The sequence below is a fragment of the Rhinatrema bivittatum genome, chromosome 2, assembly GCF_901001135.1.
Source record: "Rhinatrema bivittatum chromosome 2, aRhiBiv1.1, whole genome shotgun sequence".
NCBI classification, from domain to species: Eukaryota; Metazoa; Chordata; class Amphibia; order Gymnophiona; family Rhinatrematidae; genus Rhinatrema; species Rhinatrema bivittatum.
The window spans coordinates 449,442,078-449,459,404 of NC_042616.1; the positions used below are offsets into that span (position 1 = coordinate 449,442,078).

Here is a 17,327-nt window from a genome sequence, read left to right on the forward strand (position 1 = left end):
TGCATTTTATCCACATTAATCGACTATCTGAAAATTGTCCTCTCTACTGGGATTTAAAGTCCTCGCTTTGTTAAAATATTATGTACACCACTTTCTTTACGTTGTTTGAATCTGTAAAAGCAGTCTTTGCATGAAAATAACAAACTGATTTAAAGACAGAAAGTAGAGAGAAGGATTAAATGGTCAGTTTTCTCAGTGGAAAAGGGTAAACAGTGAAGTGCCTCAGGGATCTGTACTTGGACCGGTGCTTTTCAATTTATTTATAAATCATCTAGAAGGAATACGATGAGTGAGGAAATCAAATTTGCAGATGATACAAAATTATTCAGAGTAGTTAAATCACAAGCACATTGTGATAAATTGCAGGAGGACCTTGCGAGACTGCAAGATTGGGCATCCAAATGGCAGATGAAATTTAATGTGGACAAGTGCAAGGTGTTGCATATAGGGAAAAATAACCCTTGCTGTAGTTACACGATGTTAGGTTCCATATTAGGAGTTACCATCCAGGAAAAAGATCTAGGCATCATAGTGGATAATACTTTAAAATCATCAGCTAAGTGTGCTGCAGCAGTCAAAAAAGCAAACAAAATGTTAGGAATTATTAGGAGTGGAATGGTTAATAAAACAGAAAATGTTATAATACCTCTTTATTGCTCCATGGTGAGACCACACCTTGAATTCTGTGTACAATTCTGGTCGCTGCATCTCAAAAAAAGATATAGTTGCACTGGAGAAGGTACAGAGAAGGGCAACCAAAATGATAAAGGGGATGAAACAGCTCCCCTATGAGGAAAGACTAAAGAGGTTAAGGCTGTTCAGTTTGGAGAAGAGACGGCTGAGGGGGGATATGATAGAGGTCATGAGAAGTCTAGAACGGGTAGATGTGAATCGGTTATTTGCTCTTTTGGATAATAGAAGGACTAGGGGGGTACTCCATTAAGTTAGAAATTTGCACATTTAAAGCTAATTAGAGAAAATCATTTTTCACTCAATGCACAATTAAGCTCTGGAATTTGTTGCCAGAGTATGTGGTTAGTGCATGCGATGCAAAGAGCTCCTGGCTCTCAGAGAACGAGTCCGATCTCTGGAGGCAAGAGTGGCAGACCTGGAGAAGCTGAGGCAGACAGAGAGGTATATAGATGAGACCTTCAGGGACATAGTAGTCAAGTCCCAACTTCAGATTGGCAGCCTTAGTGCTGCCTTGGAGGAAGAAGGTCTCATGATGGGAGAGCACCAACCAGGTGCAGCAGGAAAGGATCCTGTAGCAAGGACCTGCTCTCCAGGTGATGCATTGTCCTTTCGCACTGAGGATATCTCCCCAGGGCCTACTGCCCAGGAGGGAAGGGTTAGGTCGGCCGTCATAGTTGATGATTCGATTATTAGGAATGTAGATAGCTGGGTGGCTGGTGGGCATGAGGATCACCTGGTAACATGCCTACCTGGTGCGAAGGTGGCGGACCTCACGCGTCACCTAGATAGGATTTTAGACAGTGCTGGGGAGGAGCCGGCTGTCGTGGTACATGTGGCACCAACGACATAGGAAAATGTGGGAGGGAGGTTCTGGAAGCCAAATTTAGGCTCTTAGGTAGAAAGCTTAAATCCAGAACCTCCAGGGTAGCATTCTCTGAAATGCTCCCTGTTCCACGCGCAGGTCCCCAGAGGCAGGCAGAGCTCCGGAGTCTCAATGCGTGGATGAGACGATGGTGCAAGGAAGAGGGATTCAGTTTTGTTAGGAACTGGGGAACCTTTTGGGGAAGGGGGAGTCTCTTCCGAAGGGATGGGCTCCACCTTAACCAGGGTGGAACCAGACTGCTGGCGCTAACCTTTAAAAAGGAGATAGAGCAGCTTTTAAACTAGAACAAAGGGGAAAGCCGACAGTCGCTCAGCAGCGCATGGTTCAGAGAGAGGTATCCTTAAAGGATACTAATGATGCATTAGAATTAGGGCATCCCGACAGTGAGGTTCCAATAATTAGAAAAGTAGTCCAAGTGCCTGTAACTAAAAATTCACCTGAGCTAAAAATTCTAACTTATCCCTATCAATTAAAAAGCATAGTGAAAATACAAACAAAAAACAAACTTTGAAATGTCTGTCTGCTAATGCCAGAAGTCTAAGAAGTAAGATGGGAGAATTAGAATGTATAGCAGTGAATGATGACATAGACTTAATTGGCATCTCAGAGACATGGTGGAAAGAGGATAACCAATGGGACAGTGCTATACCGGGGTACAAATAATATCACAATGACAGAGAGGAGCACTCGGGAGGAGGTGTGGCGCTTTATGTCCAGGATGGCATAGAGTCCAACAGGATAAACATCCTGCAAGAGACTAAATACAAAATTGAATCTTTATGGGTAGAAATCCCTTGTGTGTCGGGGAAGACTATAGTGATAGGGGTATACTACCGTCCACCTGGTCAAGATGGTGAGACGGACAGTGAAATGCTAAGAGAAATTAGGGAAGCTAACCAAATTGGTAGTGCGGTAATAATGGGAGACTTCAATTACCCCAATATTGACTGGGTAAATGAATCATCGGGTCACGCTAGAGAGATAACGTTCCTGGATGGAATAAATGATAGCTTTATGGAGCAATTGGTTCAGGAACCGACGAGAGAGGGAGCAATTTTAGATCTAATTCTCAGTGGAGCACAGGTCTTGGTGAGAGAGGTAACGGTTGTGGGGCCGCTTGGCAATAGTGATCATAATATGATCAAATTTGATTTAATGACTGGAAGAGGAACAAAAAAAAAAAGTAGGCTAGTCTGCAGGGTTGTAAGGGTTGGGGATAATAGGGTAAAAGGGAGGCACGTTAGCTAGGGGTTTTACTCTCCTTTACTGGGGTGAACTGAGAATGAACTGGGGAACAGGTAATTGTGTCAGCACATGTATCTACAAAAATTCCCCCCACTTACGTGCTCAAGTTGTCATTTGCACACAGATGCATGCATCGATATAAAATCATGCGCATATATAGGCGCGTGTAGCCTATTTTATATCACATGAGCATGTACGCACATCTATATACATATTTTATAAAATTGCCATCAAACGAGTGGGTCTTAAAATTTGCTTCTTTGCGCATAAATTGCATTTTCCTATTTACACATTATCTCCCATGATAAAAAGTACCTGCACAAGAAGCAGGTTGAAATGTCTCTGGGTACCTTGTACCTGTGGCAAATTTTAAACCGAAAACGTAAATACACTTTTGCTTAGAAAATGGGTACAAAGTCCTCAGGCAAATAGTATGCATGAACTTCGTTTCAATGCAGATAGTTTGAAAAATTTCCCCATAGCACTATTAGGTGTTACAGAAACAGATAAGAAGGAGAAAGCCCCTACGCTTACAAACTTGTCAAGACAGACAAGACAAATAAGAATGTATGGGGAGAACCAGGGCTTAACATTTAAAGCAGTCTCATGGGGGAGGCAGTTAATTGGAGATAGGAATCACTTTATCTAATAGGATAAAGCTGCAAGAAATCAGGCCTGTGCCATATTCACAAGCTACAGTATATAAGAAAAGCAGGAAGTGGGGTGGGCGGATGAGGGTATTGAGGGTGGAATTAATACAGCCAAATATTTTATCTTTTTGATAAACCATTTTGGTCAAATTTTTGTTTGTAAAGACGGTATAGAAATCTTTTTAAATAAATAAATAAATAAATAAATCTTTTCTTCCAAGCCAGTATATAGTAGTATGCAAATTCCCCTAAGAAATATAGGCAACCAGCTTACTCACAAAGTATTTTGGGTAATTGCCAGGTTCTTGTGGCCTGGTTTTGGCCTCTGTTGGAAACAGGATGCTGGGCTTGATGGACCCTTGGTCTGACCCAGCATGGCAATTTCTTATGTTCTTATGTTCTTATTTCTGCATTTACAGCAGCAACATTTTAAACCGGCAAAAGCACTAAAAATTTGTAAGATTAATAATTTATCTGGACAGCAAAGTGTACTCCCCATCCTCCCAAACTGTTATACCCTCAGTATCCTTGGACCCTTGGTGCTATGGTGTGGTTGGCCCAGTCTGACGAGCGAGGCCATTAGGCCCATACCAGCTCTAGCTGGTCCTGTGGCGGGATCAGCTAGAGCTTCACCTATATTAGCTGCCTTGCCCGTAGCTTAAGCCCTTGGGGTTCCGGTGGCTGGCAGGACTTAGGTGCATCCCTAGGATGATCCAGAGAATGAGAGTCCAAAGCCAGGCAAAGGTCAGGGCAGGCAGCAGACAGCAGATTCGAGATGACAAGCCAGAGGTTGGAGCAGGTGGAAGACAAGGCGAGGTCAAATCCAAGGCAAGTGTCAAGTTCAGGCAGCAAATAAGAATAACCAAAGTCCATTGCTAAGGTCAAAATACAGGAAATCTGGCTTAGGGGGAGACAAGACAGGACAGAATGAAGGCAACGAAAAAGGCTAGGCAAGACGGGGAGGACGAGGTCTGGACAAGACTCAGGAACAAGACAGGAGTACAGGAACAGGACTGGAATGCAGAAACAAAGGCAACCTGCACCAGTGAGCAAGGCACAGCAGGAGACCTGTTGCAGGGGCAAGGAGTGCAGAGCCTGAAAGGTTTAAATATCCTGAAGTGCGTGATGTCATTGGAGCGCAACTTCTCTCGCTTCCTGCCAAGGAATCTATATTATGTATGTACATATGTGCCTGCTTGCCTAAAGTGGATGCCAGCAGGGATCTGATGGCGGCAAATGTTGGTGGCATTCCACCACAAAGAATAGCCAGATACCTGGTGAGTGAAGCGGCTCGCAGAGGTGTCCCGTGATCCGCAAAGAGTAACACAAACATTGTATTTCATTTACTCTGTACAGTTAATTATACTGTAAAAATGGAGATTTGTAACCAGCAAGCTAAAAACTCAATAAAACAATCTCTGGGATGAATTTTAAAAGAGTTTTTTGCGTTAAAAGGACTAGTAGCACGAGTATATGAGCCAAGCACGAGCAACTCTTATTTTAAAATGGGAAAATTGCACATATATATGCACACAGAAGTGCAATAGTAGATACAAAAAATAGGGGTGGATTTAGGGCAGGACGGGCCAACATTTACGTGTATAAATCCCAATTTTAAATCCAGCAAATGTAGTGCATGTTGGGATGTTACCAGTGCATATTTACTTCTGTTCTTTTTCAGGTGCAAGTTAGAATAAAACTTGTTATATCCAAAAACTTACTGAGTGAGGGTCTGGGTAAACTGGAGGTAGTGTAGGCTGATGACCTAGAGATAGACTGGGCAAACTGGTGGACTAAATGGGCAAACTGTTTATTACTTTCACACGCGCATGTTTTAAAATCTGCTCACTTGGGAATGTAAAAGCTGAAAAGTCCTAAGGAAAGATAGAGTAATAATGTTTCCTCACCTAACCGCTTAAAACTATGAGCACACATGTTCATGCTAGGGTTATTTTCAATAGTATGCATGAACTTGCGTGGACGATTTAAAATTCCAGCATGAGTGGACTTGCGCCCACATACTGGCTTATGTGGGTGCCCGTGCACTCGTTTTAAAGTTACTGTCCCCGGTCTCGGTTTTATACTTTTTGTCAACTGAGGACAAATTTAAGGGATAAATATTCCTGTTGAAAAGTACTTTTAAAAGAGGCGTGATTGCAAATAATTGGTAGGAATGTGCTCTCATTTAACACAATGTAGAAGAGCAGTAAAAGTTTGCACCAATAAACAAGATCAAAACAGCAACCCTTAAAGATTACAAAAAACCTAGCTTGATACATTCTGCTATGAAGCCAGGTCGAGAGTACAATGTACAGCTCTCATCTTTGTGTACATTTCATCACTCCAAATCACATCAAATCTTCACTGATGTCTACTGTGCTGTTCGTACCTCTGGCTGTGCATGTAAAACTGCCCCCCAAAACCTAGGCCACCACTAAACCCTCACCCCGAGTTCAGAATGGCCCCTCTTACAGTAGTATAAAAAGTTGACTAATATGTCTGCCTCCTTAGAGGTGTGCTCTCTCTCTCTCTCTCTCCCTCCCTCCCTTCATCCCCCCCCCCCCCAAAACTATCTCAGGCATAATGTCAGGAAAATAGGTGTCGTTATTTCTGGCATTAAATCCCGTGATAGCATGTGTTGTGCTATAGCACCCAACGTTATGCACCCCATATTTTCATAAACTATTCCAAAACTCCTCCCATTTGACTAAATGTTTAAAATGTGCTTACATATCTTGCAATGCATTATCAAATGCATTATGGCGGGGGCCCTAACCCCTGTGACAAGGCCCTAATGCAATTTGATGAATGACCCCCTATCATTTCATTTTCAGTCTGCTCCCTCCTTCCCCATTACTGATTAAATCCACATACAATGTTTTACAACCCAAGGACTTCCCCTCCATCTAGGGTTGCCAACTGGCTCCAGAGTTTTAGGGCAGGTTTTTCCAATCTTGGTTTTACCCCATTGCATGTAGGGACTTGTAGTTCTGACTTCCCTACTGCAGGTCCTTAGAAAAGCAAGACTACAAATCCCTGCATACAGTGGATGTAAAACCAGGACGGGATCAACCTGTCCTGAAAATCTGGAGCCAGTTGGCAACCTTACCTCCATCCATCCCACCCTCTTAGTCCCAATTTAGTACAGCACCAAGAGAGCAAGAGTTACTGGGGTCTCTCCTGCCCCATTTGGACCCTGGGGATCGAGTAACTATTTATTTACATAACCAGAGATCTCCTTTAAATATTTACCAGGGATGTGCGAAGGTTCGGGCTTCGTTTTTGGCCCGCCGTGGGAAATTTCATATTTCCCGTGGTTTGGGCCTTTGAAATTCGCGCTAACTCGAAAACTAATTTTTCCTGAAATTTCGGGAAAAATATGTTCAGGTTTCGGGGTCGTCTAACTAGGACAAATTAGGCAATTTCATTGAAATTGCCTAACTCCTCCTGAATGAATGCACATCCCTAATATTTACAGACCCCTAAAATCATATTTCTTGATACTTGATTAATATTCTCAATTTAATCCTATCTATAACCACTTGTTTTATTTCTTCTCAGTCAGTCCTATTACTTGTTTTTTTTTTTTTTTGTCTGTGTTTATTGTCTGTCTTGACTAGATTGTAAACTCCAAGGAGAAGGGACTGTCAGTTACGAGGGTAATATTCAGAGCCATTTCCATTAGTAAAACTGTGCTTTAATCATGGACATGGACTTTTAGAAAATTGCCTGATCTACAACTTGTAGGGCATCAAGGCACATACGTTTTACCTGTAGTGAGAAGAGGCATTCCAGGAGGTGGGATTGGGAGAGGTTTGGAATTATGTGCATATTTTGTATTTTCACAAGTTTGTGCATATTTTAAAACTACCCACACAGACTGGCAGGTATGAAAGTGTGTAGGTAGTTTTTCTGGGATAATTTGTAAAGGGAGAGTACACGAGTACTTTCCCTTTAAAAATCAGTGTAAAGTCCGCACATAATTGAATCAATGAGAACAGCTAAAAAATTAGCCCCTCTGTGTATTTGTGCAGTGCTGTGTATATCTGGTGTGCACGATACAAATGATAATGCTGGAGAACAATTAACATATTAGAATCATAATGAAATACTGTTTCTACAAAACAAACACTTTGAAATAAAAATAGTGAGCTACTTTCTAAGGATGTGAATCAATAGTATAAATAAATTGGCCAAAGAGAGCTGCACCCTCTGTGTACCGTTCAGTATCTCAACTGTACACAGAGCATACAGTAATCCTCACCCTTTGTTAATTTTATTGGCAAGTCACTAATTTTGAGATCCTTTAAACTGTGCCCTTGGGAGTAGCCATGTTTGGAGCAAAGTCACAAATGACCTCACACGGAACCGATTCTGATTGGTTCGTGCAGGCCTGGGCAATGACATTGGCTAACGTGCAGCAGTGGAAGTCCATTACAGTGAGATAATCCATGTGTCTTTTGCAAACATAGCTCTCCTCAGAAGCTCAGGGGAATAGCTGACATTTAAAGAAATTTTAAAATAAGGATTTAAGAGTAAAGGTGTGTTTTTTAAAACATTTTTATTGGCTACTCAGGTCACCATAAACCAACTGTTTTGGTCTTTCAAAATAATATCTGATTGGTATGTCATGCAAAAAAATAATTATACAAGAATACACTGATCAACAACAGAAATGAAAAAACTTCCAAAAGATAACATCTTCAGTCCTACAAAGAATCCCTGGAGATGCAGCTCTGCAGCACCTTATCTGGACAGAGGTCTAATCAATTGTCTTACTGATGTTGTCTTAGCAATGACCACAGATTGTGCCATTCAGAGTAGTTCAATGTGATAAGGTCGATATTCAAAGGCTTTGTCCAGGTTGCTTTTGGCATTACCTGGACTGAAACTGAAATTTAAAAATGTCCCCTGTCCACAGCTAAAATTTGTGTGAGGAACTTGTTATCCGCACCAAATTTACCCAACTACAAAGAGATGGCACTGGTGGCATTCTCGGGATGCAGTTTCACTTTGCCAAGGCAGCGCCGATAATATTCACTGCTACCCAAACAAAGTTACCTGGATAAGTCTGTTCAGAAAGGTGCCTGGACAACTTTATTCAGGTATCTTTAATTGGGTATATTCAAGGGAACACTTATCCAGATATTTTTTTACTGAATATCCAGGAAAAGTTATCCAGGTAACTTTCCCATTCATTGGCCCGCTGAATATCAACCTCACTGTTTCTGTGACCTGGAAGGACAGCATTTTAATACATTCCTGCACTACAAAAACACTTTCAATAGTAACGTTTTATACTTCATACAAGCTTAATGTATCATGTGTACTTTTGAAACAGTACACAGTGTTCCTAATGAGTTACTAACATGCTGCCAACATTTTAATAGCAGGAACTGAACTGAAAAACAAAAAGTGGCTGCATTCTAGCTGGCTGTGCCTAGGGACGTGCGGACCAAAGATTTTCATTTTGGTTCATTTTGGGGGAGTTCTCCTGTAGCTTGATTTTGTTTTTTTGTTTTGTTTTTTTAAATTTGTCTTTATTTGTTCTTTTCCATGTTCAGAAGTTTATGCATGTAGTTCCATAGCTGTGTACACATAAAACATTTTGTGCATGCATATCAGACGTTGTGCACAAAAAACTGGCAATTTGTGCTCACAACTTCCGATGTGAGTGTACAAAGTGCTTTTTGGGTGCATAATTACAAAACTGTGTGCACAAACTTCCAAAGACAAATAAATGCAAATGAAAATTTTTGTTCTTTTTTGGGGGGCACTGCTGATTTGGTTCAGACCATTTGGAATGATCCAAAAATTGACTTTTTCATTCCAAAAAGCACATTTGTTTCAAAGAAATGCACATCTCTATCTGAAACCTTTTTCCAAATTGCATGGCAGGATAGGGCATATGCATCTTCTCCTGTAAGGTATGTGTAGCGCTTAGTGGCAAAGCAAACATGCAGAAAGATCTGCAGCAGACCAGGTCTGGAAAGCAGAAACAAGAATGTAGAATTGTTCTGCACATAAGAACAAAAGATGATTTAACATAAAAAGTGAACTGGCAGTAGAACAAACCCTAATCTATAAATGGAAATTGTTTGACTTTTCTATTGTACAGCCCTGGAGCAAGCATGATTGGCGGAACCTTTCATTCCTTGTTTCTGTCCCTTAGATGGATGAAAGAACTAGAGCAGGCTTATTGTGTCTGGTCGCGACCTCCTGTGTTCTGCAAATCTGAATAATTTAGTTTGTATAAGGTGTCCCTGTGGGAATAAGTCACTGAGTAACAATGGGACCTCCAGGATGCTTTCATGTGACTATTGAGATCTCAGTTCTCTGGTTACACCATGTCCTTACACACTCAGCTACTGCAGATTGGAAACAGAATACAAAGCTTCCATGTTCTCTCAGTCTGAAGAGAGCATTTCTGTAATCAACGGATATTGAGCTTTGAATGTATTTTCGATATGCAGCGGTTGGATATGTAAAAATGTATGTCGGCCAGCAAACTGAGCAGATTAAAGCTGAAAGTAATAACATATAAAGGCTGATCACCTGACAAGCTCAGTTTTTGTCACCAGAGGGTAAGATTAATCTATGACATTGTGTTGAGGAGCGTAACCCATACCTATTCCTGATACTTCCCTCCTATTTTCAGACTGTTACAGATTGTAGAAACATCATTTTGGCCTCCGGGGGTCAAGCACTTTTTAAGCAGTTAATGCCCTAGGGGGAGGAATTTGAGGACCAGAGACAAACCCAAGACCCTTTAACCTGGTAAAGCATTAACAACAGAAAATGTACAAGTCTAACGGTCATTATTACTAAAATAAGCCTTAGACTGGTCAAACAACTCATTATTTCAAGAATACATTTGTAGCACTTTTGTGGTGAATGCTCTATTTTTATTAGCAAGTCCAGACCAGTGAAGTAAACAGTATATTGACTGCCAGGACATCAGAAATCAGAATCTCCACCCCAGTGCCCCGAGCCACTCTCAGGAAATGAACTGTGTGTAGCAACTCCCAGGAATCCACCTTTCCTGCTCCCTGAAAGCCACTGTGCTAGCCCCTGACTTCTCTCCTTGAAAGTGGTGTCCCCCTGACAGGCTATCCCACTGGTCTGTGCCTTCTTTGTTGTTTCAGGTGGTAACTAAGCGTGCCTACATGGCTGTGGGATCCCTGACCATTAACGAAGAGCGCTCGGAGGTGGTGGATTTCTCCGTACCATTCATAGAGACAGGCATCAGCGTCATGGTATCCCGAAGCAATGGAACCGTCTCACCATCTGCGTTTCTTGGTAATGTTCCAGAAGCAAGAATGTTATGTAGGACTTTTTTTTTTCACCTTCCCTTGCGAATATCTGTTATTTCCAGTTGTATTTTTGGTGGACGTGACGTCATGCCCATCAGTTATAAGAAAATGACGTCACGTCCTCCAAAAATAAATAGCAGCAGCATTACTATGTTAATGCAGCTGTGTGACACCTTCTGGTGTGGATACGAATATTCTCAGTGTGCATTTCTCTGCTGAGAAAACCTGAAACGAATCTGAATGCTCCTGTCAGACAAAAAAAAAAGAGATCTTAATGGTAGGAGAAGGCATGGAGGAAACTACAGATGGAGTGGGAGGCAGACATGAATGGGCAGAATGGGTGGACTAAGTTTTAGACAGCCCACATTGGGACAAAGTCCACAGTTACTTTTTATCCGTGCCCTTTGCACCACGTTTTAAAGAGAATGCATGCATGTACTTTCACTTTGAAACCTGCTGTGGGTATAAAGCAGGGGTGAGCGAACCTTTTCAGCCACACCCCCCTTTCATTCATGCAATTGGTTGCCCCCACCCTATTAATATCTATATCTATCTATCTATCTATCTATCTATCTATCTATCTATACACACATACATACATATGTGAAGGGCATTCACCAGGCACCAGTGGCTCAAAGCTCCATTTTGTTTCTCTTCAAATTTCTGAAAGGAGTAAGCTTAGGCACGCACACACACACACAGGCACAGAGAAGCAGAATCTCCAGACCCAGACAGACACAAACAGTTACCTCATACCCAGACTAACACAGAGCGAAAGAGCATCCAGACAGACATAGACAGAGAGACCCCACACCGGGCACAGACATAGCCCATATCCAGAGAGACACCGAGAGACAAGGACCCCACACACCCAGACACAAACATCCCACAGAAAGACAGAAAGCCAACATGCAGGGGCACAGGGACATTAGATATACCCCAGCTAGACAGAAAAACACAGACATGTTACCCTCAGATAGAATTCAGACACTAAAGATAGACCCAGAGAGATATACAGGCAGGCAGACACACCACATCACATACAGAGACCTAGACTACACACAAAGACAAAAGCACAGAGACACACACTCCACACCACACCCAGACTCACAGGCCACACACCACAATGGTAAAGGCTGGAACATTTTTCAAAAAACTTCAATGCCAGCCAACATTTTTAGGAACTGAGAAAAACTTCATCCCACCCTGCTCAGTTTATTTCTTATTATTTTTCTTTTTTACTGTTTTCACTCATTTTTCCTATTTTCTCTCTCTTTTTGTATTTTTCTTTGTTTGCTCATCTTATTTTATTTTCTCGTGTTTTGATTTGCTTATTTAACTTTTTTTTTATACACTTTTTGACTTTATTCCCCCTTCCCCCCCCCCCCCCCCAACCACCTTTCTCTCCTCCACCTTCTCATTCTCTCTGGCCTCTTTGCCCATTCCTCTCCCTTATCTCATCACTTCTTTTCTTTTCCCACGGGCAGGCAACAGCTGTGATCTCTCTTTCTGGGTAGGGACCCGGCAGCAGCAGCAGGAACTCTCCCCGGGCTGAGGCCTGAGAGTGGCAGCTCTTCCTGGGTTGTGGCTCTTCCCGTGTCCAGTTCTGTCGCAGAATAAGCGGCTTCCCCCTCTGCCGCAGAAGCAGCTCCTTTCCCCGGCCCACTGAAAGAGACTCCTGGCTAAGCCATGGAACGCTTACAATGATGTCACTAAGTTCTGACAGCTCCTTCCCTCCTGAGCTTGCTGTGCCTCAACAGCATCGAGACTCAACAGCGTAGCCATTTTTTTTTTTGCTGATTGGGCAGCCAATGTGCCCTTCCCTTCAGGATTGTTCAAGTCTTCTCCCCCACCTCTGATATAAAGCACCTATGGCATTTACACTGGCATTTTGGGCAAGTAGATTTTTTTTGTAACTTTTTATTTATTGAATTATATATATTATTACAAAGCACAAAAACTTTGAAAAGAAACATGATTGAGAAATCAAGTACCAAGAGAATCTCTTCCAATAAGACAAATAGCGTTACAATTTCAGTAGCCCACAAACTTGATGAAAAAAAAAAAAAAGGGTCAGAAATTGAGGAGAATGAATAAGAAAATCATAAAAGAAACTACCCTAGCATGATAGTTGAAAATTTCCTGCTAATACATACAAACACCGACTATGTGACTGATGAATTTTAGGACCAGCAAGCAAATTTTTAGAATCAATAAATGCCCTAAGTTGTTCAGGAGCCCAAAAAACATGAGTTGTGCTGAATTTTACCACACATTTACAGGGATATCGCAGAAAGAAGGAAGCTCCAAGAGCACAGGTTTCCTGTCGCAAGGACAGAAATCCTTTCCTTCTTTCTTGTGTAACACGTGCTAAGTCTGGGAAAATACAAACACTTTGCCCCATAAACTGTTTGTTCATATGTTGAAAATATGCCTTCATCACAGTACTTAAATCTGATTCAACAAAGAAAGAGACTAAGAATGTTAATCGCTTTCACCTCATACTCTGAAGATTCCAAAAAAGCAGTTAACTCTAAATTAACAGGAATCTGAGCATCATTCCTACCAGGTAGAAAATAGACTTTAGTAAGAGAAGAAACCATATCAGAGGAAATATGTAAGACCTCCTGAAAATATCTATGAAGAGTTAACCAAGGCAATTCATCAATAACACGAGGAAAATTCAACAGATGGAGGTTTAGATGACAAAGTCTATTTTCTATCAATTCAGCTTTTCTGGAAATACTTCCACATTCCTGCACAGGTGAATTCTTGAACCAATTTCACCATCTTAACTTCATCTTGCAAGGTGGAAACCTTCCCAGCAACAACCTGGCACCGAGAGTCAAAATCAGCCAATAGTGATTCCAGTTTGTTGGCAATAGATTCTACTTTAGAAGAACATTGGGGAAAAGGCAGATCCAAATTGAGCCATTCAATCCCAAATAGCGACCAAAACAAACAAACAGGCCCAAAACAAACACCACTGGAAACAGTAGCTGGAGAAGCTCGAGAAAAGCCGGGACAAGAAACAGCGGTATTGTGCATAATCCTCTCCCCAGATAAATGGAGAGTCTACACTGAGCTCCCTTTCTTCCAAAGAGTCCCCACTGCCAGCACAAGCTCCAACATCATCAGATGGGGGTCACTGGTGCTTCGGAAGAGAAACTGGTGGGACCGGAGGAAGTCACTCATCGAGGGGGCTGAGTCAAGCCTTCTGCATAAAGCTCCAGCGCTCCTCAGTCGGAGTCAGCCACACGGACCACCCCCTCTGAAGCAGGGAACCACAAAAGAGTAAATTAGATGCTGCCCTGTAAGGGGAGAGGTCTCAGTGGGGTAAGTCCTAATCTACCCCTTCCTTTTCAAAGGCATAGTGAGCAAAGAAAATCAACGAAGAAACAATGCTGCGAAGGAAACCAGGAAGAATCTTCAAACACAGAGTATCATGCCGTGAGAGTAGATTTTCTATCAGAAATAAATCACATAGACTTGAAAATAAAATGTACATGCGTTATTTTCGGATCCCACCCAAAATGTGCCCCCCCCCCCCCACACCTCGAAATGCCTCTTCAGATTGCAGCTACTAATGCATGCACAGCAGAAAAATGAGTGGACATTGGCCGGGCTTATGAAGGACAGTTTTCAAACGGCCAGTTTGTGAGCAGAAATCACTTTTTGCCTGCGTAAATGGCTTTGAAAATTGTCCTTTTCCTTGTTTTAATGAAATCCACAAAAGATAAGGAAGGTAATTTCTGTAAGGGTAAGAGTGCTCTCTTGAGCTTCATTAACAGAATATTTCTCTTCGTCCTGTCAGACCAGAGCAGACGATAGAATTATGCATGCCAACCAGCAGACGGAGACAGAGATCAACAGGCCGGCTGACGTTACCCCTTTGTACATCTTCATGCTGACACCAGCCTGCCAATATTCTCTGTCTCCAGAAGATGGTAGTCAAGCAATTCCATGCTGTGGACTGAGACTGGATAGAGGGAAAGGGGCTGCTCCTGAATTGAAAGTCATGCGCTCTGTCTCTTGGTTGAGCATGGAGCTTGCAAGTGTGGAGCTTGCAAGCAGCTCCTGAAGTGAAATATATTCTTCTTCCTGCAACTGAGTGGTGACAGGACTAGGGGGGTTCCAGCATGGCTGGTAGTTGCTCCCCAATCCCTCACCTCTTGTTGCCCTCTGTCTCCCTTCCCCCTGCCCTGCTCACTCCCTGGATCGGATCCCCTTGGCTGACTCCTCTCTGTTAAAAAAAAAAAAAAAAGGCAGAGTAGATTGTTGTTGACCACTTCATGGTGAGTAAAGTAAAAAAAAAAAAAAAAGACAAGAAGAGGATTGCCGGGGCCTGGAGCAAAATGGCTGCCGTTACGCGAGGCAGACCACTGGGAAGGTTTGCAGAGGGAAATACTTAAAAGGTTTTTCCCCACCATAGGACAGTTGCAGGGGGAGGATGTCTTCTTAAGCTGAGTGTGGGAAAAGAGCTCACGCAAGGCAGCAATGGCACAGTAGCAACGCAGCAGGTGAATCTTGCACAAAATCTTGCTGTGTTTTTGTCAGGCAACCAGGGGTGACTCCAGCCTATGAGGCAGGGATTTTGAGGAGCATGGGTCGGTGGGCCCATCTGCTGTGAAATCTCTCACTGATGAGGAGCAAGCTACTAGTGATATGGTGGCCATCTTGAAACCAGGGGTTAGTGAGAAGAACCTTTATTTCTCACTCCCAATATGGTTGTTTTTCCTTTTTACTGTTGTAGCAGTAAAGGAGTCACTGTTAGATACCGTCAAGTGGATTTCTCCTCCATGCTTTGGTGTTTGGTTCCCAGAGGCCCTTAGCATATCTTCTTGGGAGATCTCATTTTGATCCTTAAATCCGCTCCATATTATTTTCTTCTGCTCTGGTGCAAATGGAGTTACACAGGAGAGCGTAGGGGCATGCATTTCTTTGACTGAGAGTCCCTGTGGCTCCATTGCAGTAACCCCTGAACTTGAATGTCCGGTGCTGCAGGTTCCCTGCTACCCCTAACACTCGCATTCAGATGGCTAGGAGGCCAAAGTCAGGTTTGGGATCTGAGAGGAAGTCTGGTGAACTCTTCTCTGGATATGTTCCTCCTTCTCCTGTGCCCTCTGCAGGTCCCTTCTGCTTGTCCTGGGCCTCTGTTTTGTTCACAGTGCTGGGTTTTAGCAGCAGGCTTGGTTTTATGGGACAGAATTCTGCCTGAGGATTCCTCCAGTGAAGCCATTCTGTGGTCTCTCCAGCAGGGTGTATGTCACAGGTTTCAGGCGGAGGGGTGCTTTCTGTGCTCTCAGCTTCCACAAGTCATCCTGTGGTCTCGCTGACAGGGCACAATCCCCAAACAGGAAAGCCTTGGCACAGACCCCAGTGAATCACTCTTACAATTCTGTTCACGGCTAGCACCGCGAGCAGCCTCTCACCTCTCCACCATGCCTCATGCGGTCCAGAGGCCGCCGACGCCATCCCCACATGACCTGGAGGCAGCCGATGTGCTTCTTGCTGTGCGGCGGCAGGGAGCTGTCGCCGTGCTCCCCGCAGCCTGAGGCCGCCGACGTTGTTCCTCCTGTGGCCCAGTGGCCGCCAATGTCTGCTCCTCCTCCGTGGCACAGAACTGCCTCCAGCTCACGCTGGGCCTGGTTTTTCAGCCTAGTGCCGCTCCTGCTCTGATCCGCGGCATGGACGCCTCTCTCCAGCGTCCTGCCCTAGGCACGAGGCTGCACCTCTCTCCGATTCCTAAAGGGTCCATGGTGGGAGTAGTCCCACGGCCCCTCCTGATGATGTCATCCTGGGTTTTCCTTTTCAGCCTATAGAGGGTCCATCATTAGTTCTTCTTTGCCTGTGCAAGGAGTCAGTCCGCTCCTGGACTTCTCATCATCTCAGCTTCTCCTAGGCACTCTGGTCTTCGTGGGAATTCCTTGTCTTCGTCTTTGGTTCCATGTCTCGGTCTCTCGTCGGATCCTGTGTCTCCATCTTGTCGGTTCCAGATGTCCTGTTCGCCAGATGGTTCGATGTCCAGTTGTCCTGTCTGCCGGTGTCTCCTTGTTATTCTTCACTGAGTCCCTTAGAGGTCCAAAGGCCAGATGTCCTGACATTCCAGATGTTCTGTTCTCCAGTTCTCCTGATGTTCTAGACGTCATGTTCTCCTTATGTCCTTGCGTCCAGATGATCTTGTATCCAGATGTCCTTCTCGTCAGCAGTGCAATTCTCCTGAAGGCCCTTGTTTTTAATGTTGCAAGCTCCAGGTTCCAAGCTCCAAGTTCTATGCTCCAAGTTCCCTGCTCCGAGTTCCTTCCTCTGAGTCTTGTATCCTGAGTCTTGAATCCTGAATCCTGTCCTGGTCTTCGGAGTTCCTTGTGTCTGCTTCCATCCATGTCTAAGACTCTGCCTGAACCTGTTCCATTTCAGCGTGGTCCGTGCCTTGCCTTGACTGGCTGTGGAAGGCGTGTCCCAGTGCAGGTTTCTCCTGAATTTTTGTCATGTCCTGATTTGAAGTTCCACTACTTCATCTGGAGTCTGCTTCACCTTTGCGGG

General features: G+C 43.5%; 1 protein-coding gene across 1 annotated transcript in view; it reads left to right on the plus strand.

Annotated features, from left to right (window-relative positions):
* The window catches only part of LOC115083325 (glutamate receptor ionotropic, NMDA 2B-like), a 127,199-nt gene that overhangs the window by 21,453 nt on the left and 88,419 nt on the right, over positions 1-17,327 (plus strand). Inside the window, exon 4 of the mRNA XM_029587126.1 lies at positions 10,617-10,770. Coding sequence (XP_029442986.1) covers positions 10,617-10,770 — 154 coding nt within the window. The remainder of the gene's footprint in view (positions 1-10,616; positions 10,771-17,327) is intronic.